This window comes from Panthera leo, chromosome B3 (assembly GCF_018350215.1).
Source record: "Panthera leo isolate Ple1 chromosome B3, P.leo_Ple1_pat1.1, whole genome shotgun sequence".
Lineage (NCBI taxonomy): Eukaryota > Metazoa > Chordata > Mammalia > Carnivora > Felidae > Panthera > Panthera leo.
The window spans coordinates 26,441,843-26,466,135 of record NC_056684.1 but is presented as its reverse complement, the minus strand read 5'-3'; the positions used below and the strand labels follow the sequence as shown (position 1 = coordinate 26,466,135).

The 24,293-nt window shown below is 37.0% G+C and overlaps 1 protein-coding gene across 2 annotated transcripts in view; it reads right to left on the bottom strand.

Annotated features, from left to right (window-relative positions):
• GABRG3 (gamma-aminobutyric acid type A receptor subunit gamma3) overlaps window positions 1-24,293 on the bottom strand; it is a 735,768-nt gene that overhangs the window by 309,243 nt on the left and 402,232 nt on the right. For both annotated transcript variants that reach the window (XM_042941269.1, XM_042941270.1), the window contains exons 4-5: window positions 14,299-14,519; window positions 6,758-6,840 (exon numbers count right to left, since the gene is read on the bottom strand). In XM_042941269.1, coding sequence (XP_042797203.1) covers window positions 6,758-6,840; window positions 14,299-14,519 — 304 coding nt within the window. The remainder of the gene's footprint in view (window positions 1-6,757; window positions 6,841-14,298; window positions 14,520-24,293) is intronic.

Here is a 24,293-nt window from a genome sequence, read left to right as displayed (position 1 = left end):
ACACATATATACACACAATGGAATATTATTCAGTAATCAAAAAGAATGAAATATTGCCATTTGCAACAATGTGGATATAAGTAGAATGTATTATGCTAAGCAAAATAAGTCCGTCAGAGAAAAACAAACACTTTATGATTTCACGCATTAAGAATTTAAGAAAGAAAACAGATGAACATAGAGGAAGGGAAGGAAAAATAAGATAAAAACAGAGAGGGAGGCAAACCATAGGACTCTTAAATACAGAGAACAAACTGAGGGTTCCCAGAGGGAAGGTGAGTGGGGGAATAGACTAAATGGGTGATGGGCATTAAGGAGGGCACTTGTTGGGATGAACACTGGGTGTTATGTGTAAGTGATGAATCACTGGATTCTACTCCTGAAACCAATACTACACTGTTAACTAATTTGAATTTAAATAAATAATTTTTTTAAAAATCTATGAGTAAAATCTATAGATACTAGATCTTTGTATTGATCTATACACAGCTATTTAGGATGACTTTAGTTTCTAATTTGGTAAAATGAAAATATAGAAGATATAGTTTACTGTTGTTTAGAGCTATATGTTGAGTGAAAAAGAGGAAAACATCCATAAAAAATAGTGAAGCATGGAATTTCAAGAAAGAGTGGAAAGAAATGAAGTTGGAGAGGGAGGAAGGGGTCTTTTAGGCTATGTATGGTAAAGATTTCAAGCTTGATGATAATCACCAGGGGAAAGAACTTTTGAAGTACAGGATTGATATATATATATACATATATATATATATGCTATATGCTATATATATATGCTATATATATATGCTCAATAATAATATTGAGCTGCATTATATATGTATATATATATATAATGCAGCTCAATATTATTATTCATATCTCTATTCTTTAAGATAGCGTTTTTAATTTACAATAGATTTAATTTTATAGAAAAATTACAAAGATACTACAGGGAGTTCCCAATACACTACACCCAGTTTCTCCTATTATTATTATCTTACATTAACATGTACATTTGTCACAATTAATGAGCCAATATTGATACATTATTGTTAACTGATGTCCACACTTCTTTTTTTCAGATTTCATCAGTTTTACTCTCATGCTTTTGTTCTATTCTGGGATGCCATCCAAGACACCGCATTAGCTATGATGGTTTCACAGATATTCCTTGCTTTCAATGACATTGACAGAGGAGTACTGGTCAGGTTTTTGTAGAATGTACCTCAATTATGATTTTGTCTGATATTTTTATTATGATTATAGGTGGGTTATGAGTTTTTAGGAGGGAGACCACATGGGTCAAATGCCATTATCATCACATATCAAGGATAAATATTATCGATATGACTTATAACTGTTGATGTTGACCTTAATCATCTGGCTGAAGTAGTTGTTGTCAGTTTTCCCCACTATAAAATAATTCTTTTTATCCCTTTCCATAATAAACTCTTTGGAAGGAAGTCACTATGCTCATCCTTTACATCCTTTCATCTTCATGAGAGTGGAATGTCTACATAAATTATTTGGAATTCTTCTGCATGTGAGATTTGCCTCTTGTCCCAATCTACTTAAGGTGCAATGATACTCTGTGGTATGAGTATATCAAATTTTGTTTATCTGTTCATCAGTTGATGGACATTTGAATATATCTGTATATCAATCTTTATAGCAGCACCACACCACACTGTCTTGGTATTGTAACTTAGTAGTAAGCTTTAAAATTAGATATGTGAGCTCTCTAAATCTGTTCTTATTTGAAGATTGTTTTGGCTATTCTGTATTTCTTGCATTTCCCTATAAACTTTAGAATCAGTTTGTCAATGTCAGGGAAAAAGAGCGGCTGAGGTTGTGATAAGTATTGCACTGAATCTATAGATTATTTTGGAAAGCATTACCACCTTACCAATATTAAGTCTCAGTTCATAAACATAGAATGCCTTTCCATTTGTTTAGATTTTTGTTCATTTCAACAATATTTTTGCACTTTTTAACGTACAATCATGCACTTATTTTGTTAAATTCATTCTTAAGTATTGTATTCTTTTCGATACTTTTGTAAATGTAATTGTTTTCTTACTTTGATTGTCAGGTTTTTCATTTCTAGTTTATAGAAATACAAATGTTGTTTATATACTGATCTTGTATCCCACAATCATAATTCAATCCTTTTAAATTTATTGACTTGTTTCATTACTTAACATATGGCTTGTCTTGCATAATGTGTCATGTGCACTTAAGAAGAATGTATATTCTGTTCTTGTTCAGTGGAGTGTTCTATAGATATCTACTGGATCTAGCTACTTTGAACTGTTGTTCAAGTCTTCTGTTTTCCTGTTAGAACTTTTCTTTATAGTTTTTCTATCCATTTTTGAAAGTGTAGTATTAAAGTATCTAACTATTATTGCTCATTGTCTGTTTTTCCCTTCAAATCTGTCAACTTTTTCTTTACGTATTTTAATGTTTTGTTAGTAGATGTATGTATATTTATTATTGTTTTGAATTTCTTGATGTGCTGACACATTTTATCATTATAAAATGTCCTTTGTCTCTAATAGCAATTTTCCTTAATGTTTTTTTTTTCTTATGTTAATACAACCAATCCAATTTTCTTCTGGTCATTATTTACATAATATATCTTATTTCACCTTTCCACTTTCAAATGATTTGTGTTTGAATCTAACTTGTGTATCATATGGACAGTACATAGTAGGATCATAATCTTTAACCCTTTCTTCCAACCGCAGACTCTTGTTTGCAGTGTTTAATCCTTTTACGGTCAGTGTAGTTACTGACACGATAGAATTTATGTCTGTCATTTTACTATTTGTTATCTATGTCATGTCATTTTTGTTCCTATTTCTTCATTACTGTCTTTTTTGTGTGTTAAATAGATATCTTTTAGTGCAAAAATTTAAGTTCTGTGCCATTTCATTTAATTTTACTTTTAGCTATTTTTTTGTGATTATCCTATTACAATTAATTTCTTAAAACAATCTACTATGGATTAGTATCAAATTAATTTTAATAGAATGTAATTTTTTTTTTTGCTCATATAGCTTCATTTCTACCCCCTTATGTTCTTTCATTTCAGCTTGAAGGACTGCCTTTAGTACTTCTTGTAGGATAGGTTTGTCTGCTAGCAATAAATTCTCCATTCTAATTCATTTGGAAATGTTTTTCTTCAGTTTTAAAGGGTAGGTTTACTGTATATAGAAATTTTGGATGATAGTCTTTCTTCCAGCCTTTAAATAATGTCATCTCCTGCCTTCTGGCCTCCATGGTTTCTGATAAAAAATCAGCTGCTAATCTTATTAAGGACTAATTATTGGTTATGAGTTGCTTCTCTCTTATTGCTTTCTCTTTGTCTTTGCCTTTTGACAGTTTGATTATAATATGCCTAAGTATAGATATTTTTACGTTTATGCTATTTGAAATTCATTGAGCTCTTGGATGTGTAAATCCACATATTTCATCAAATTTGGGAAGTTATTGGTTATTATTTCTTCAAATATTCTTTCTGCTTTCTTCTTCTCTCCTCTTTTTCTTGGATTCTCCTTATGCACGTGTTGCTAAGCTTAATTTTATTCCATAAATCTCTGAGTCTCTGTTCATTTTTCTTAATTCTTTTGTATTTATGTTCTTTGGACCCTATGATGAAAATGAATTTAGAACTTCTGGGTGGCTCAGTTAGTTAGTTAGATACTAACTTGACTCAGTCGAGTATCTGGCTCTTGGTTTTGGCTCAGGTCATGATCTCATGGTTCCTGAGATTGAGGCCTATGTTGGGCTTTGCATTGACAGCATGAAGCCTGCTTGGGAAAATCTCCCTTCCTCTCTCTGCCTCTCCCTTATTTGCACACACACACACACACACACACACACACTCTGTCTCTCAAAATAAATAAATAAACATTAAAAAAGATAATAAATCTATATTTAAGTATGCTGATTCTTCCTTCTTTATGCTCAAATCTGCTGCTGAACCCTCGAATGAATGTTTTATTCTAGTTATTACACTTTTCGTTCAATGTTTTTGTTGTGGTAAAATGTACATAATGTCAAATGGTAAGTGTACACTTCAGCGATATTAAGTATATTAACGTTGTGTAGCTATCACCACTATCCATTTCCAGAGTTCTTTTTATTTTACAAAAATAAAACTATATACCATTCAACTGTAACTCCTCATTCCCTCTACCTCCAGGTCCTGGTGACCAACTTTTGACATTCTGTCCTTTGATTGTGACTGTGCTCTGATACCTCAAATAAGTGAAACAATACAGTATTTGTCTTTTTGTGATTGTGTTATTTCATTTGGCATCATGCTCTCAAATTTCATCCTTGCTGTAGCATGTGACAGAAATCCCATCTTTTTTAAGTATGAATAATATCCCATTGTATGTATGGACCATTTTTTTTTTTACTTATCTATGCATCTGTCAATGGACATTTGAGCTGCTTCCACAGGGAAGGGAAAAACCTCAGCTTGTAGACTCAGGAGAAATTTTCCCTAAAAGGAGATTCCTTGTCCATATTTGGCTTTGAGAACAACAAAAAAGCAAAAAAGTCCTTCCCAAGAATGTAAAAACACAGCCTGAAATCAGATACGTAGCTAGAATTCACATATTCTATGTGGCCCAGGAATCCAAGCTTAATCTTTAAAGTAATAGAGACAACCAGGCAAAGCCAGAGCAAAACATCGTTAGAAAAAAAAAAAAAAAAACTGTTTTAAATGTAAGCCTCAAAGAAATACCACAGAAAAAATTCCAAGAAACATGAGTTCAAATGAAATAATTACTAATTCATCAGAAAAGCAAATTAATTCCATGTAATGGAGTAAAACAAAACAACAAATTCTGCAAATTGCTCCAACAAAGACACCAGAACATTTTGAAAATTTGAATAAATGGAAGGTGACATTAAACATTTAGTGAAGAAATAAGGTGCTGTCAAATTGCATAAAAAATTAGAAAAAAGAAAAAAATTAGAATGTCTAATAATGAGAAACAATTATTGAAATTATAAAGTCAATAGATGAATTAATAGCATACCAGGGCGTTGGAAGGATCTACATAGCTAAATTGAATTGATTGAAGACACTAATAAACAATGAAGTGGACAAGTCACTAAGAAAATTATATGCATATATACCAAAGTGACTCACAAAGAACTAAACTATTTGAATGGTTCCATTTTTTTTTAAGTTTATTTATTTATTTTGAGAGAGAGAGGGAGCACGAGCAGGGGAGAGGCAGAGAGAGATGAGAGAAAAAAAATCCCAAGCAGGCTTCCCACTGTCAGCACAGAGCCTAATGCAGGACTTGATCTCACGAACAGTGAGATCATGCATGACCTGAGCCAAAATCAAGGGTTGGACGCTCAACTGAGTCACCTAAGTGCCTCTGAATGGTTCCATAACTGGTAAAGTAATTAAATAGAGAATAGCAGGCCTAAAGTAATCTACAGACAACTTTATCAGACATTCATATACTTTAGACATTTACTTAATAAGCATTGACAATTTGTGTTACCAACAGTATAATGGTTCAGGGAATGTATTGCTTTAAATTGGGAATCAACCAATTAAATTAATCTCTACAAAAAATTTTTTTGGGTTCCTGGGTGGCTCAGTTGGTTAAACTCTGACTTCAGCTCAGTTCATGATCTCACGGTTCATGAATTCAGGCCCCCAAATGAGGTTCTGTGCTGACAGCTCAGAGCCTGGAGCCTGCTTCAAATTCTGTATCTCCCTCTCTCTCTGCCTCCCCCTTCTTGCATTCTGTTTCTCTCTCTCTCAAAAATAAATAAACATTAAAATACATATATATATATGTATATATATATATATATATATATATATATATATATATATATGCCCAACCTAGGAGATTAGTGAAATTTTGCTTTCTATCTTGTCTTTTTCTGGATCCAAAATGAACTATAAAGTGTGTTCATCTCTTATTTCATTTTCATCTTTCACTTCCAGTGAAGAAACCCCCAAAACCTTCTTCTTGAGATTTCATCACATTTGTTTGTCAAGCACTGTATGCAATTTTATAAAAGGTCAATAAATTTAACTAAATTCTTATGAGTAATACTTAACTACTTGTGATTAACACATTTAAATTGAAGTATACTAAATTCTACAGATCTATATTGACTATTACTTAAAAAGTTATTTTTATATATAAACACATAAATTTGATATTTCCTTTTATATGTATCTTTGTATGTATTAGATTTTGTCTTTAAGAATCTGTGAAAGATTACTTGTTAGTAATTATTAGAAGATACAGTACCAAAAAAATTACATCCTACAAGAGTGCAATGAGACAAATATAAATATATTTAAATGAATTTGTTAATCTTTCTATTCAGAATATAAAACAGCTTGCTTGAGGATGATACTAAACCCCAAAATATTGCAAATGAATTTTACATACTTCCAAATAACATGCACAATCCATTAGCATAAGGGTCTTTGGTAAGTCGACTGTTCACCGATTTCTGACTCTTCCAATATTACAAGGAATGGTCAAGCTGATCACAGTTTTTTTTAAAGATACCTATTCAGTAACATGCATCCTATGTAATAATGTCTGGAGACAAAATGCCCATGTGTCTAATATCAAAACCATTATCAACTCTTTCTGGTTGCACAGTGATGCTATGATGCTAATCACATGTCTATCTGCCTAAAATCAATAGAAGCTACATGTTCCTTTACAAAGCATTTATACCCCAAGTTAGTACTCACAGCTGGAAAAAATCAGTGGACAGGAATGTTCATCCATGGGAAAGTTGTGCAGCTGTAGCTGGCACTCTGCATTTATGGTGAGCCTGTGGGAGAGCCAAGAATCACTCTTGAAGTCAGCCAGAAGCAACCCAGAAAAGTCCCAGGTTAAGACTAGGGAGCTGCCATTTTATCACAAGTAGGGAGTGGGAGCAGTGCATTTAATTCTTGTCAGTGGTGCCATCCATTCAGGGATACCATTTAGTGGCTTTTGTGTTATTTTGTTTTATTTTTAACTATTGGTAACAGAGAGAATTTCAGTTACTAAAATTCGAAACTGCACCTAGAAACACAAACTAAGTCAGAGAGGAGAGAAATAAAAACAACTGTTATTTTATATATTTTTGCCTTCAATCTGTTTGACTGAATTAAACACTTCTTCCATTTTGAGACTGACATATTTGTCTAAATAGGTATAATGACAAATTAATCCACTTGCAGAAGCAATTTCAGATTTGGACAACTCCCTCATTTGACCAAACAGGTGGTAGCACTGCATCCTTCCAGAGAAGACAGCCCTGAGATCAGAGTTTCTATAAAGAATCCCTGGAAGGGCCATGTCCCTATTCTGGTTTGCTGAGGCTCACCTTCATTTCAGATTCTTAATCACAGTTCTTTAAGATTGATGAGGAAGTACCTGTAACACCTCATGGCCACAACTTACCTGCAATTAGGAGCTCATACACTGAATGTGGGGGTGAGAAAGGAGAAGTACCCAGCAGCTGGTGGTGGACTTCACTGAGCCAAGAAGACACATGGGTGAGAAGAATTAGAGAATTCACATTATCGTGAGGCATGCTGAGTTTGAAATGCTTTTTTTTAGACCTTCAGGAGGAGACACTACATGGACAGGTAGTTTCAAGCATCTGGAGTCCATAAAGGAAGTTCTGGGTTGGAAGTAGGCATGCAGGAAACCTCAGCATAGATATGGGAAGGAATGAGCTAAGCCAACAGGAGAGAGGAAAATGATTGAAGTGATGAGGAAGTCCTGAGATAGAAGAAGCAGTGTTAGGAGGGACAGCATAAGAGCAGGAGCAGGAGACACAGGGAGGAGTCATGGTGCTGCAAGGCAGTAAGAGAAAGTCTGTTAGAAAAGCATGACCATGCCCAGTGTCACCTGAAAGGTGACAGGCAGTGGGGACAACAGTTTCTGGAAGTTGCTGTCCTGATCCTAATACTAGACGAACAGAAAGGTTAGCCCAGGTTTATGGCATTTCTGTGGTATGTTACAGCTAGATGATCAGTTAGACTTGGACTATGCTAATGGAAAGACTCCTGAGAGACAGAGACTCTGATAACACTAGTTGCCAGTGGTGAATTTTGACAGGTAAGTCAGTTCACTTCTCTGAAGTGCAGTTTTTCTTACATTTACAGGTTTGTGAGGACTGCCTACCCCTTAGGAAGACTCATTACACTAGCTGCCAGTTCCATTAGGGATGCACTGGGGAATGACCTCTGTGCTCTTTTTTCCCTCTGGTCCTGAATTTGGTTATGATTACATTTGTTAATTAGCACTCTAAGACATCTTTATTTTCCTAGCTGAGTTGACCCATTGGGTTAAATACATTAAACATAATTTCCACAGCCTATTTTCAACAGAAATGGATTCTGATGAAGGAATGACTTTATATTCATTGCAGCTAATTTGTAGGTCTTTATTTTCACATATAGTATCATTAGGATGAACTTTTTTAGAATGAGATAACATGTCAAACATGAGAATTGATAGAACTCACCAATATGAAAAGAGGGTCCCATGTGTATAGTAATCTAAATTAGAGACTCCAGTATCAGCCCATCGGTGATCCAAAATCCACCAACATCTGAGAGAAGGGCCAACATGGCAGAGAAGTAGGGGGATCCATACTTCCTATGTCTCCCAAAGAAGGGTTGAAGCCAAAGGACTTTAAAGTCCAAGAGTCTGGGAGAAAAAGAGACTGAGTCTACCAGGGAGAAACAGGACAATGTGAGAGAACACAGGGCTACTTCAAGGAACATATCAAAGCACAGATGGTGCTTTGGTGGCAGATCCAAACATCACTACAAGTAGGGAAATAAAATAACCAAAGTCACAACAACAGAGAGAAAGTAACACTCTCCAAAAAACACCTCCTGAAGTGCCAGGCAAGGACAGTGTATAACCAACCATTAATATAACAGTGCTTGCAGGTGTAGAGCACATAACAAGCTTTTAAACTCATAAAGGGCAAAAAACTAGCCAACATGATGAAACAGAAGAATTCTCCTCAAAAGAAATTACAGGAAGAAGTGACAGCTAAAGAATTGATCAAAACAGATTTAAGCAGCATAACTGAACAAGAATTTAGAATAATAGTCATAAAATTAATCACTGGGCTTGAAAAAAGAATAGAAGACATCAGAGAATCTATTGCTACAGAGACCGAGGGACTCAAAAATAGTCATGATAAATTAAAAATGCTATCAATAAGGTGCAAAATAAAATGGAGGTAGCCACAACACGGATTGAAGAGGCAGAGGGGAGAATAGGTGAATTAGAAGATAAAATTATGGAAAAAGAGGAAGCTGAGAAAAACAGAGATTAAAAGAAAATCCAAGATCACAAGGGGAGAATTAGAGAACTAAGTGACTCAATATCCATATCATAGGAATTCCAGAAGGAGAGAAAGGGGCTGAAGGTGTACTTGAACAAATCATAGTTGAGAACTTATCCAATCTGGGGACAGAAACAGGCATTGAAATCCAAAAGGCACAGATAACTCCCTTCAAATGTAACTTGAATCGATCTTCTGCACAACATATCATAGTGAAACTGGAAAAATACAAGGATTAAGAGAGAATTCTGAAAGCAGCTAGGGATAAACAGGCCTTAACATACAAAGGTAGACACATAGGGGTAGTAGCAGACCTATCTACTGAAACTTTGCAGGCCAGAAAGGAATTGCAGGAAATCTTCAATGTTTCGAACGGGAAAAATATGCAGTGAAGAATCCTTTATCCAGCAGGCTTGTCATTCAGAATAGAAGGAGAGATAAAAGTTTTCCCAAACAAAGAAAAACTGAAGGAATTCATCACCACTAACCCAGCCCTACAAGAGATCTTAAGGGGGACTCTGAGTGAAATGCTGCAAGGGCCACAAAGTACCAGAGATATCACTACAAGCATAAAAACCTACAAATAACACAGTGACTCTAAACCCATATCTTTCAATAATAACACTGAATGTAAATGGACTAAATGCTCCAACCAAAAGACATAGGGTATCAGAATGGATAAAAAAACAACACTCATCTATTTACTGTCTACAAGAGACTCATTTTAGACCTGAGGACACCTTCAGATTGAAAGTGAGTGGATGGAAAACTATCTATCATGCTACTGGAATTCAAAAGAAACCTGGAGTAGCCATACTTACATCAGACAAACTAGAAGAAGGGCATTATATAATAATTACAGGGTCTATACAACAGGAAGAGCTAACAATTATAAATGTTTATGCACAGAATTTGGAAGCCCCCAGATATATAAAGCAATTAATCGCAAACATAAGCAATCTTTTTGGTAAGAATGTGGTAATTGCAGAGGACTTTAAACTCCACTTACAACAATGGACAGATCATCTAGACAGAGAATCAATAAAGAAACAAGGGCCCTGAAGGATACATTGGACCAGGTAGACTTGACATATATATTTAGACGTTATATCCCAAAGCAGTAGAATATACTTTCTTCTTGAGTGTACATGGAATAGTCTCCAAATTAGATCACATACTGGGTCACAAAACAGCCCTTAATAAGTATAACAGAATTGAGATCATACCATGCACACTTTCAGACCACAATGCTTTGAAACTTGAAATCAACCACAGGAAAAAGTCTGGAAAACCTCCAAAAACATGGAGATTAAAAAACATGTTACCTAAGAATGAATGGGTCAACCAGGCAATTAGAGAAAAAATTAAAAAAAAAAAAAAAAATATATATATATATATATATATATATATATATATATATATGGAAACAAATGAAAATGAAAATACGACAATCCAAATGCTTTGGGATGCTGCGAAGGCAGTCCTGAGAGGAAAATACATTGCAATCCAGGCCTGTCTCAAGAAACAAGAAAAATCTCAAAAACAAAATGTAACAGCATACCTAAAGGAAATAGAAGCAGAACAGCAGACATCTCAAACCCAGCAGAAGAGAAGTATAAAGATCAGAGCAGAAATAAACAATATAGAATCTAAAAAAATATGTAGAGCACATCAATGAAACCAAGAGTTGGTTTTTTGAAAAAATAAACAAAATTGATAACCCTCTAGCCAGGCTTCTCAATAAGAAAAGGGAGAGGACCCAAATATATAAAATCACGAAGGAAAATTTATTACAACCAATTCCTTAGAAATACAATTATCAGGGAATACTATGAAAAATTATATGCCAGCAAACTGGACCACCTGGAGGAAATGGACAAATTCCTAAACTCCCACACACTACCAAAACTCAAACAGGAAAAAATAGAAAATTTGAACAGACCCATAACTAGTGAATAAATTGAATCAGTTATCAAAAATCTCCCAACAAATAGCAGTCCAGGAGCAGATGGCTTCCCTGGGGAATTCTACCAGACATTTAAAAAAAATTTTTTTAACGTTTATTTATTTTTGAGACAGAGAGAGACAGAGCATGATCGGGGGAGGGTCAGAGAGAGAGGGAGACACAGAATCGGAAGCAGGCTCCAGGCTCTGAGCTGTCAGCACAGAGCCCGACGCGGGGCTCGAACTCACAGACCGTGAGATCATGACCTGAGCCGAAGTCGGACGCTTAACCGACCAAGCCACCCAGGCGCCCCTCTACCAGACATTTAAAGCAGAGTTAATACCTATCCTTCTCAAGTTCCAAAAATTAGAAAGGGAAGGAAAACTTCCAGACTCATTCTATGAAGCCAGCATTACTTTGATTCGCAAACCAGACAGAGACCGAGTGAAAAAAGAGAACTACAGGTCAATATCCCTGATGAATATGGATGCAAAAATTCTCAACAAGACATTAGCAAATCAAATTCAACAGCATATAAAAAGAATTATTCACCATGTTCAAGTGGGATTCATTCATGGGCTGCAGGGCTGGTTCAATACTTGCAAATCAATTAATGTGATGCATCACATTAATAAAATAAAAGATAAGAACTATATGATCCTGTCAATCAATGCAAAAAAAGCATTTGGCAAAATTCAGCATCGTTTCTTAACAAAAACCTTCAAGAAAGTCGGGATAGAATGAATATACTTCAACATCATAAAAGCCATTTATGAAAAGTCCACAGCTATTACCATCCTCAATGGGGAAAAACTGAGAGCTTTCCCCCTGAGATCAGGAACACGACAGGGATGTCCATTCTCACCACTGTTGTTTAACATAGAGTTGGAAGTCCTAGCCTCAACGATCAGACATCAAATTGAAATAAAATGCATCAAAATTGGTAAAGATGAAGCCAAGCTTTCACTTTTTGCAAATGACATGATACTGTACATGGAAGACCCGAAAGACTCCACCAAAAGTTGGCTAGAACTGATACATGAATTCAGCAAAGTCACAGTGTACAGAATCCATGTACAGAAATTGGTTGCATTTTTATAAACCAATAATGAAGCAACAGAAAGACAAATAAAGAAACTGATCCCATTCACAATTGCACCAAGAAACATAAAATACCTAGGAATAAACTTAACCAAAGATATAAAATATCTCTATGCTGACAACTATAGAAAGTTTATGAAGGAAATTGAAGAAGGCACAAAGAAATGGAAAAACATTACATGCTCATGGATTGGAAGAATAAATATTGTTAAAATGTCAGTACTATCGAAAGTAATCTACACATTCAAGGCAATCCCAATCAAAACTGCACCAGCATTCTTCTCAAAGCCAGAACAAACAATTCTAAAATTTGTATGGAACCACAAAAGACTTTGAATAGCCAAAGTGATATTGAAGAAGAAAACCAAGGTGGGAGGTATCACAATCCCATACTCTAGCCTCTACTACAAGGCTGTAATCATGAAGAAAGTATGGTATTGGCAAAAATAAATAAATAAATAAATAAAATACAAAACAAAACAAAAAAAACCAGACACATAGACCAATGGAATAGAATAGAGACTCCAGAATTGGACCCATAAATGTATGGCTAACTAATCTTTGATAAAGGAGGAAAGAGTATCCAATGGAAAAAAGTCTCTTTAACAAATGGTGCTGGAAGAACTGGGCAACAACATGCAGAAGAATGAAACTAAACCATTTTCTTACACCCTACACAAAAATAAACTCAAAATAGATGAAAGACTTAAACGTGAGACATGAAACCATAAAAGCCCTAGAGGAGAAAACAGGCAACAACCTCTTTTACCTCAGCTGTAGTAATTTCTTCCTCAACATGTCTCCAAATGCAAGGGAAATAAAAGCAAAAATGAACTATTGGACCTCATCAAGGTAAGGAATTCCTGCACTCCAAAGGAAATAATCAACAAAACTAAAAGGCAAATGACATAATGGGAGAAGATATTTGCAAATGACCTGTCAGATAGAGGGTTAGCATCCAAAATCTATAAAGAACTTACCAAACTCAATATTTGAAAAACAAATAATCCAGTGAAGAAATGGGCAGAAGACAGGAATAGACACTTTTCCAAAGAAGACTTTAAGATGGCCAACAGACACATGAAAAGATGCTCAATGTCACTCCTCATCAGGGAAATACAAATCTAAGCCACACTGAGATACCACCTCATGCTGGTCAGAGTGGCTAAAATGAACAAACCAAGAAACTATAGATGCTGGAGAGGATGTGGAGAAATGGAAACCCTCTTGCACTGTTGGTGGGAATGCAAACTGGTGCAGCAGCTCTGGAAAACAGTGTATAGGTTCCTCGAAAAATTAAAAATAGATCTATCCTATGACCCAGCAATAACACTGCTGGGAATTTACCCAAGGGATACAGGAGTGCTGATGCATAGGGACACTTGTACCCCAATGTTTATAACAGCACTTTCAACAATAGCCAAATTATGGAAAGAGCCTCTATGTCCATCAACTGATGAATGGATAAAGAAGATGTGATTTATATATACAATGGGATACTACTTGGCAAAGAGAAAGAATGAAATCTAGCCATTTGCAACAACATGGATGGAACTGGAGGGTATTATGCTAAGTGAAATAAGCAAGTCAGAGAAAGACAGATACCATATGTTTTCACTCATATGTGGATCTTGAGAAACTTAACAGAAGAACATGGGGGAAGATAAGGGAAATAAAAGTTACAGAGAGGGAGGGAGGCAAATCATAAGAGACTCTTGGATACTGAAAACAAACTGAGGATTGATGAGGGGTGGGGGAAAGGGGAAAGTGGGTGATGGGCATTGAGGAGGACACTTGTTGGGATGAGCACTGGGTGTTGTATGGAAACCACTTTGATAATAAATTTTATCATAAAATTTTTTTTAAAAAATCCACCAACATCTCACCTTAAAGTGTAAAGGATTTTCCCATCATTCCAAATTCTGAGGAGCTGATTGGGGGTGGTGATCCAGTGAGCCTCTGCAGTTTTAGAATTGCGGAAGATTGTATCTGGAATCCATATTAATCCCACCATGTTGCTGTTCAGAGTGAGTATTTTCATTGTACTGTTGAATCGAAGGCGACTGTCTGTCCAGGTCTGAGCAAAAAATATATCAATTTGGTATTCCTGAAACAGAGAAAAATGAGAGGCAACATCGTTCTATTAGTAAATTTTCTGTATGCTTCATTTCCTTTGTCAAGGGTTTGGTTTTCCTTCATGTATACACCCTTATCCCCCATGTACCTTTCTTTCAGTGCTTGGTATAGTGCCTGGATCAACATAGCACACATTTTCACAAATGATAACCAGTATTATTAGTCAATAATGTGATAACATATGTAAAAAAGATTCTGTAAATCTTAAATTATAATAAACACATAAACTGTGATAAGGGGCCAAGAGGTAGTAGACTATAAATCAGAGCATAGATGCAGATCCCCCTGCATTCTCAAGTCCAAGCTTTGACAGGTAACACAACCTATTTAAGCCTCATTATAATCTGTAAAATGGGTGGAATGCCTACTTCCTAAATGAGGTATAAAAATAAAGGAAAAACCTTAGTGTCTGGCATTGATCCATAAGTATTAGCTTATATAATAATTATTATCTTCACTTAAAGGCCTTCTGAAACAACACAACTCAAATCAGAAAGAAAAGTAAGAAACAAGTAACAACAAAGAACTATAAAGGTGATAGAACTCAAGCCAAACTCTGATTCAAGAGAATGCTGGTGAGGCTCAGGTGACCTCTGTAATTGGAAACCATTTGATATTCTCCGTACAGAATAAGACTTTGCTGTGACCATCAGGTGTGGGATGGTACTAATTTTACCATGACACCTAAAGAAATGTCCAGAGACGAGACTACCTCAGAGGCATTTCCCCTAATCACAGTTTAAAGTATTATTAACAATCAAGCCCATAGTAAGGAGGATCTAGATGCAGACTATTGGAGATTTTTATATCTTTTAGTTTCCTTTACATATTAGATATTATAAATGAATTGCTCTTACAGAGTGTGGGTTCAGTAATCCTCAACAAATCCCACATTTATTCCTTACACCGAGTTTCCAGTTAAAGAATCTTTCTGAGATAGGTAGTTGAACTGACCAATCCTAGTTTTTATTAATTAATATGTTCATTTATCATATGTTTGCTGCACTGAGTATGCCAAGCCCTGCAAACCACTGAAGACCCAGCCCTGTGCCAAGAAAACTCCTTGTCCTCATGGAGATTGTATTCTAGTCAGGAAATTAAACATACAGTTAAGGTGAAAAAACCCAGCATACTTGATGGTCAAATATATCAATCATAAAAAATGAGGTCAGTGTATTAGTTAATATTTCAGCTAGAAAATACAAAATTTATCCAAGGGTTCAATATGGAAAGAATTATGTACAGAGAATCTGCATCTTGCTTAAGTGTTTGACGAGCTGAGAGAGAAAACTCCAGGGAAGGAGCAGCTGAAGGCAGGTTGCTGTGGAAGCGTCCAGAGCTGAGTGAAATCTCAGCATCCAGAGGGTCCCATTCAAGTCCTTCCCTCTTTTCATGTGTCTGCTTAAACAAGCCTCTGGAGAATAATGGCCTCTGCCTCTTCATCACCGTCCAGAATTTTGCACATGTTTCTCATTGACAGACTCTAAACCCAGAACTGCACAGAGACTGAGAGAGACAGAGAGAGAGAGAGACAGAGACAGAGAGAGACTAAGAGGAAGTTTGTGTGTGTGTGTGTGTGTGTGTGTGTCTACACACATGCATGTGTGTTATTTCCTGTCATATACTATTTTAAAAATGGGTTTCAACCAGTGCTGCCATAAGTAAAATAAGTCAGACCAAACCAGATAAATACCATATGATCTCACTTCTATGTGGAAACTAAAACAAAACAAAACAAACAACTGAAGTCATGGATGCAGAGAACAGATTGGTGAATTCCAGGTGTGGGGAGTTGGAGGTGGGGGAAGAGATGAAAGGAATCAAAAGGTACAAATTTCCCATCATAGGATGAATAAGTTCTGGGGGTGTAATGTACAGCATGGTGACTATAGTTAACAATACTGTACTGCATAATAGAAGTCACTAAGTGTAGATCTTAAAAGTTCTCATCATAGAAAAAAATATTTCTAATTATGTGGATGATGGATGTTAACTAGACTTATTATGGTAATCATTTTGTAGCATATACATATGTCAAAACATTTGTATACCTGAAACTAATATTACATTAAATGTCAATTATATCTCAATAAAAAATAAAAGAAAGAAAATCAGTTTATTAACAAAGAAGAATGCTGAAACAAAACTATAACAGGCTTAGGACTGGAGATAAAGTGGCTCATGTCATGCATGGGTGAAATGCTTGGCAAAGTTGACACCTGTAATAAGGCAGAGCACATCTAATGAATGCGTAGCTCTTTGGGCAGAGGTTGGAAAAGGAACATTAATAAGAATGTGTTGGCTGCTATTGACTGTTTTTGGTAAGTTAACATAAGAAAGAAATTATCTCAGAAGATAATTGGCCAGTCTGAAAGCAGTTATGAAAGAGAAAAGAAAGATAAAGCAAACACAATTTCTTGCAGGGTTAGAAGAAGCAAATACTTCTCATTCCCATCAGTAAATCAGAATATCAAGAAATGCTTTGAGAATAAAAGTTCATTGAAACTCAGCTTTGCAAAATAATCAGATTCACTGATAAAAATCCCTAAATGGATTAAGTTGTCACCCTGTAAGATCTTTAATCATACAAACATGGCTTCAGGATATGAGACTCTTCCATTGAAGGCTGATATGGCCAAGGTAACTATACTTAATTTAAGAGAAAGAGTAAGAGTCCATTTGAAAGCAAAAGGATGGGAGAGGCAGTGGTATGCAAAAGCAAAGGCACATGGTGAATCCTAGAATAGTGTTCACAAAAGGTCTGTGAATGTGGCTATGCACATGTGAAACTCTCCTAGTAGGTAAGAAGCTGACTCGGTTTTAAGAGAGTTCTACTGCCAAAGGACCATCAAGTCAGGAAGAGACGTCTGTGACTCTTTGAAACTGAGATGTATTTTTGCATTACTATCTATAATGGGCTGATTATGGCTTGGAAAACTGATCAGAGCTTATTTTCCAATGTTCATTTTTTTCTCATGGCTAAAGTAGCTAGTGGAAAAAGAATAAACTCTCAGACAATTGAGTCAAGAGCCAGGGAGAAGAGTCCTTTGGAACCCTACGTTAGGAGAAGAATTAAAGCTTAATCAAAGAAGATGCCTTCCTTCCAGGGAGCAGAGCCCACTCAGGATCTGCCAATTAGAGTCTCAAAATTGCTGTGAAACCAGTGGGTTGATTGTGATGATCCTGGCTCTTCTCCATTGTTGTAGACATACCAGGTATGCTGGAGTAGGTCAAATAGCTTTTCTCTTTAGTTTAGAAGTTGATAGACCAAGAAAAACCATGTACAGAATTGATGTGGATGTCAGCACAAATACACATAACCTTGACGTTGAAACTGGGCCTGGGTGGACCTTTTTGGTTACCTCATTTGAAGAAGGGTGGGATGTATCTTCCCTGACGTGGGAGAGATAGGCAATATTTGGCAGCTAGATACAGATCATAGTGGTCACTGGTGCTCTTCACCAAGTACTGCAGCAGCCCTCCTTATGGGCACAGAGTAGAATTGCACTTCCCCCTCCCCCTGTTGGGGCTGTGTCTGCCACCTTATTTATGATAAAGTGTAATGTGAGCAGAGTGAAGTGTGTCATTTCTGAGATGATGTTTGAAGAGCACACCTCCTTTTCAGTGTGTGAGAGACTGTGGAGCACAGCTCCTGCTGATTCATGCTGGACACATATCATGGGTGCAAAATTCCCCAGAGCAGTTTGTAAGAGGAGCAATCCACAGCCTATACCAACTGGTACCTTGGAAAATGTGGAATGGGGAGTGGAATGAGGGAGAAAGTACTGCTTTCCTTATTGAGAAGTTGACTTAGAACCAAAACCTCAGAGAGGTGCAGGAGTGAGCCGCACAATAGATGGAACAAAAGACCTGGAGCAAGTTCAAAAGCATACCTGATGAGACAGTAACAATTCTGCCAGACAGAATAGACTGGATGAGGTGAGTAGGCACCTCAACTACTTGATGGCAGGATTTTAGCCTAACAATGATGATTGCTGACTATGTAACAGGCTATATTTGCACAGGGAACACACTCAGTACTTTAAATAAAATTCAGCATATGACAATGAAAGTGTGACTCATACAGATATTCATCCATGTTACTTCCTTCTTTTCTTTAATACTGGTTTATCAGATAAGAGAATGAGTAGAAAAGGATGAAAAATGTTCTTCCAAGCAGGGCCAAGGCCTACCTATGTGATCAATGATAACAAATAATTGGAGAAAGTGTTTGCAAATGACATATCTGACAAAGGGTTAGGGCAATATCTAAAATCTATAAAGACCTTATCAAACTCAACATCCAAAAAACAAACAAATAGTCAGAAGACATGAATAGACAGACACTTTTCCAAAGAAGACATACAGATGACCAACAGACACGTGAAAAGATGCTCAACATCACTCCTCATCAGAGAAATTCAAATCAAAACCATGATGAGATATCACCTCACGCCTGTCAGAATGGCTAAAATTAACATCACAAGAAACAACAGGTGTCAGTGAGAATGTGGAGAAAGAGAACCCTCCTGCACTCTTGGTGGGACCACAAACTGGTGCAGCCACTCCGGAAAACAATATGGAGGTTCCTCAAAATGTTAAAAATAGAACTATCCTACAACCCAGCAATCGCACTAATAGTTATTTACCAAAATGATAAAAAATACAGATTTGAAGGGGTACATATACCCCAATGTTTATAACAGCATTAATAACAATAGCCAAACTATGGAAAGAGCCCACATATTCATTAACTGATGAATAGATAAAGAAGATGTGGTATACTGAGGTGCCTGTCTAGCTCAGTCCTAATGGACTCTTGTCCAGCTCTTGATTTTGGCTCAGCTGATGATCTCACAGTTCATGGGATCAAGCCCCATGTAGGGCTCTGTACTGACAGCACGGAGCCTACTTAGGATTCTCTGTCTCCCCCTCTCTCTCTGCCTCTCCTCCACTAGTGCCCTTTCTCTCTCTCTCAAAATAAATAAACTAAAAAAAAGATGTGGTATATGTATACAACTGAATATTACTTGACAATCAAAAAGAATGAAAATCTTGCCATTTACAATGCCATGGATGGAGCTAGAATGCATTATGCTAAGTGAAATAAGTCAATCAGAGAAAGATAAAGATCAGATAAGTTCACTCATTTTTGGAATTTATGTTTGGAAACAAACAAAGAAACAAAAAACAGATGGACGCAGGGGAAGGCGGGAAAGAGAAGAAAGTGAAACAAACCACAAGAGACTCAATGATAGAGAACAAACTTAAGGTTTATGGGAGAGATGTGGAAGGGAGGTGGGATAGATGTGTGATAGGTATTAAGGAGGGCACTTGTGATGAGCACTGGGTGTTGTATGTAAGTGATGAATCATTGAATTTTACTTCTGAAACCAATATTGCATTGTATATTAACTAAAATTTAAATTAAAAAAAGAATACTCTCTATAAAAGTCCCAACTATATTTTACAAAAAACCTAAAATCATACAGATTTTTTAAAATCTATATTATATCAAGGATATTAAAACTCAGAAAACTTGAGGAATTTTACCAAGGTTACTCAATATGTCAAAATTTGTTTGAATTTTGGGCTCCAAAATTCTAAGTGCTTGTTTTTATTGTGTAAAAATGGCAAAACAAAGAGTGTCCTACAAAGGTTCTTCCTCTCGTCTATCACCTTTACTTTCTATTCCCACTAATGCACAGGTTATACACCTTCACAATAAAACATTTTAAAAATGCTGACTTGAAATCAGTAAATCATACAGCAAGATATGAGGTGCAAATATTTCTTTACCTTCCAGTCTCTGATTATTGATACAGAGACTATAATAACCCTTCCTCCCAGTGGTTAAACTGAGGTTTAAGAGATTAAGTAATTTTCATCAAGTCCCACAACTGCTAAGCACTAATTGCTCTGAACTACACAGTTAAAATCTGTTTCCCTAGAGGTGGCTGAAATCTGGTTAGATGAAGAAACCACCAGGACATGTAAAAGGAAGAAGCCCAGTGCAGAAGTTCCCTCCGTATTTACCCTGTTTACAAACCACATGAGATTGTTTACCTTCCTCAGCTTCAGTTTCCTCATCTACACAATGGGGTGGTTGGTGTAGATTAAACGTAGGGCCCTTCCAATTGCAACATATTATATTTCCATATTCATGCCTACATTAGCCTTCTACTGTTGAAAGTAATTTTCCATTTCACTCATTTCTGTCTTAACTTTTGCAAAAAAGATGAGATAGAATGGCTTCTACACAAGTTCTACGCCCTGCCACTAAAAGGAAATTTTGTATGTTTGAATTCTACATGAAGTACAGTTATCCCCCTCATCCTTGGGGAATATGTTCCAAGAACCCCACTGAATGCCTGACACCACAGATAGTACTGGACCATATAATACACTCTTTTTTTCCCTATATGTACATACATATGATAAAGTTTAATTTACAAATTAGGCATAGTAAGAGGTTAATTATAACTGATACAAAACAGAACAATTATAACAAATATATTGCAAAAAAAGTTATGCAAATGTGCTTTCTCTCTCTCTCTCTCTCTCTCTCTCTCTCTGTATCTTATTGTACTGTAGTCATCCTTCTTGTGATGATGTGAGATGATAAAATGCTTACGTGATGAGATGAGGTGAGATGAATGACATAGGCATTGTGATATAATGTTAGGCGACTACTGTCCTAACAATAGATCAGAAGGAGGGGCATCAGTTTCAGAACTGAGGTTGACTGAGGGCTAGTAAAACCACAGAAAGCAAAACCAGAGATAAAGAGGGAACCATTGTTTTCAGAAACCATCTGTGAGGCTTCAGCTTACAGAGTGAGTCATGGATTCCTGTCTCCACTTCCAATATTACTTTCTTGTAAGGGAAAGGAACACACCATGATGCTCTGGGGTTGGAGGCAGAGGGATTTGGGAGGATACTTCCTTTATTCTAAAGCCTTGCCACAAACTCCAACTCAAGAGGGTATAATGTGGATAGTGTGTGTAGTGCATGGGATGGATGTTTTATTGTGTCTACATTTTACTAAATGTTGAAAAAACACTTCCCACCCACAGAGAAATATTTTTATGTTTTAATAAACTTATTTACAATGTCACTAATCAATTTTCCTTTCTGAAGAAGAAAAAAAAATCATTCTTACAAATAAACATTTTATATAATTCATAAATAGCTGTGAAATTAATGTGTTTAAAATAGTAGTAAATGTAACATGTGATAAATGTGCAGAATCCCCCAATTTAAATCATCATGCTTGTGGAGACCTTATGTTCATAATTTGTTTTAATAATTGGAGAACTTAAAGATTCCTAAATAGGCCATGAATTGTTGCAGCATGTGGAGCATTTTGACAAAACGGAAGAAAATTTATGCTTCTTAATGATATCAATCTGTGACTTCTAAAAATTAGAAAATTACTTCCCAACACTCCTTTACTTTCCTTTGTTATAGAAGAGGGTGAAATTGATTGATTAATAAACAACAGGGACTCGGATACTGGGTTTGCAAGAGACATACATCCCAGGGACAGAGGCTATCTTCCTTAGATCCCCAGCACATCAGCACATCACCTGGTACTGATGGGTAAATATATTAGTAAAGGAAGTCATGGGAAGTTTTCTTTATAAAATTGTAATACAGACGCATGCCAATTAAAGGCTGCTCAAATATCTCAATTATGGGCAAAATGTTAGTTGAAAGTGTCAGAAATGAAACACAAAGTTATCCAAAGCTGTTCATAACATTTGTGCTTAAACACAGTTTCTTCCACTTTCAGGTTTTCCATTTGAAAATGCACCTACCCTTTCTATCCAAACTCTCATTGTCTCAATATTCTCTATAAAAGTTCACATTTTTATCCTAATTTACAATCAAGTGGAAAATCTGTTATATTGAATCTTTATGTGCACATCAGCAAAAATTTTAAGAGGTAGGTGGTTCTGGATGAAAGTGTGTACTGTACTATGGTAAGTTATTTGCAAAAACAGCCATAAGAATTCCTTTTACTTTGTTCATGGTCTTGGCCATGTGGCTTAATAGAAAATGTAACAGCAGAAGAAACTTGGAAAGTCTTGAGTGCTGGGGTAGCCTATCTTGCTGCTCTTGGGAACCCTGAAACCACCACCAAATGAATGAGATAGGCCAATCTGCCAGAAATGAGAAATGCCCATATGTTTCCATGGTATCAGCTCAAGTCAAGCCAACACCCAGAGAGGTGAGTAAAGCCATCCTTGACTAGCCATCCAAGATCAGACGACTTGCCAATCCAATCCAAGAATAATGCAAAATAATAAAAAACTAGATTTTAGGATAGTTTGTTACACAGAAAGCTAACTGATAGGCTCAATCATCAGTTGTTGCAATTTTAGCATTATGATTTTCAATTCCACTCCCTTTCCTGGAAAGTTTAGCCCTTCATGGTATGTGACCTTCACATAGTCAAACCTACTAAACCTATAGCAAAGCTGGGCCCAATTTAAGTAGTATCTTTATTATCCTTTAACTATTATCTCTCTATCATCATAGTGTGTGTTGTTTGCGGTGTGGAATAACATTATAATTTATAACCAGTACAATTCTCAGATATAATTTTGGAGTTGTTATACAGGTGTTTAAGAGTTCATTTGTATTTAGGGTATTTTTTTGGAATTTCTGTATGAACTGCAAATACCTCATTATTATTTTCATTTGAGAATGGAATATAGTGTTCCACTATCTAAAAATCATTATTTGGAGGGAAGATGGCGGCGTAGGAGGACTCTGGGCTCACCGCGCATCCTGCTGATCACTTAGATTCCACCTACACCTGCCTAAAGAACCCAGAAAACCGCCAGAGGATTAGCAGAACGGAGTCTCCAGAGCCAAGCGCAGATGAGAGGACCACGGAAGAGGGTAGGAAGGGTGGCTAGGCGGTGCACGCTCCACGGACTGGCAGGAGGGAGCCGGGGCGGAGGGGCGGCTTGCCGGCCAAGCAGAGCCCCTGAGTCTGGCTGGCAAAAGCGGAGGGGCCTGAGGGACTGTGTTCCGACAGCAAGCGCGACTTAGCGTCTGGGAGGTCATAAGTTAACAGCTCTGCTCAGAAAGCGGGAAGGCTGGAGGACAAAGGGAGGGAGAGCTGCTGAGCCCCCGGACTGCAGAGCTCAGCTTGGCGGGGAACAAAGGCGCTCGCCAGCGCCATCTCCCCCGCCCATCCCCCAGCCAAAATCCCAAAGAGAACATGTTCCTGCCAGAGAACTTGCTTGCTCCGCGCAAACACCCAACTCTGTGCTTCTGCGGAGCCAAACCTCCCTCAGCGGATCTGACTCCCTCCCGCTGCCACAGGGCCCCTCTTGAAGTGGATCACCTAAGGAGAAGCGAGCTAAGCCTGCCCCTCCTGCCCCGTGCACCTTGCCTACCCAACCCAGCTAATACGCCAGATCCCCAGCACCACAAGCCTGGCAGTGTGCAAGTAGCCCAGACGGGCCATGCCACCCCACAGTGAATACCACCCCTAGGAGAGGGGAAGAGAAGGCACACACCAGTCTGACTGTGGCCCCAGCGGTGGGCTGGGGACAGACATCAGGTCGGACTGCGGCCCCGCCCACCAACTCCAGTTATACATCACAGCACAGGGGAAGTGCCCTGCAGGTCCTCACCACTCCAGGGACTATCCAAAATGACCAAACGGAAGAATTCCCCTCAGAAGAATCTCCAGGAAAGAACAACAGCCAATGAACTGATCAAAAAG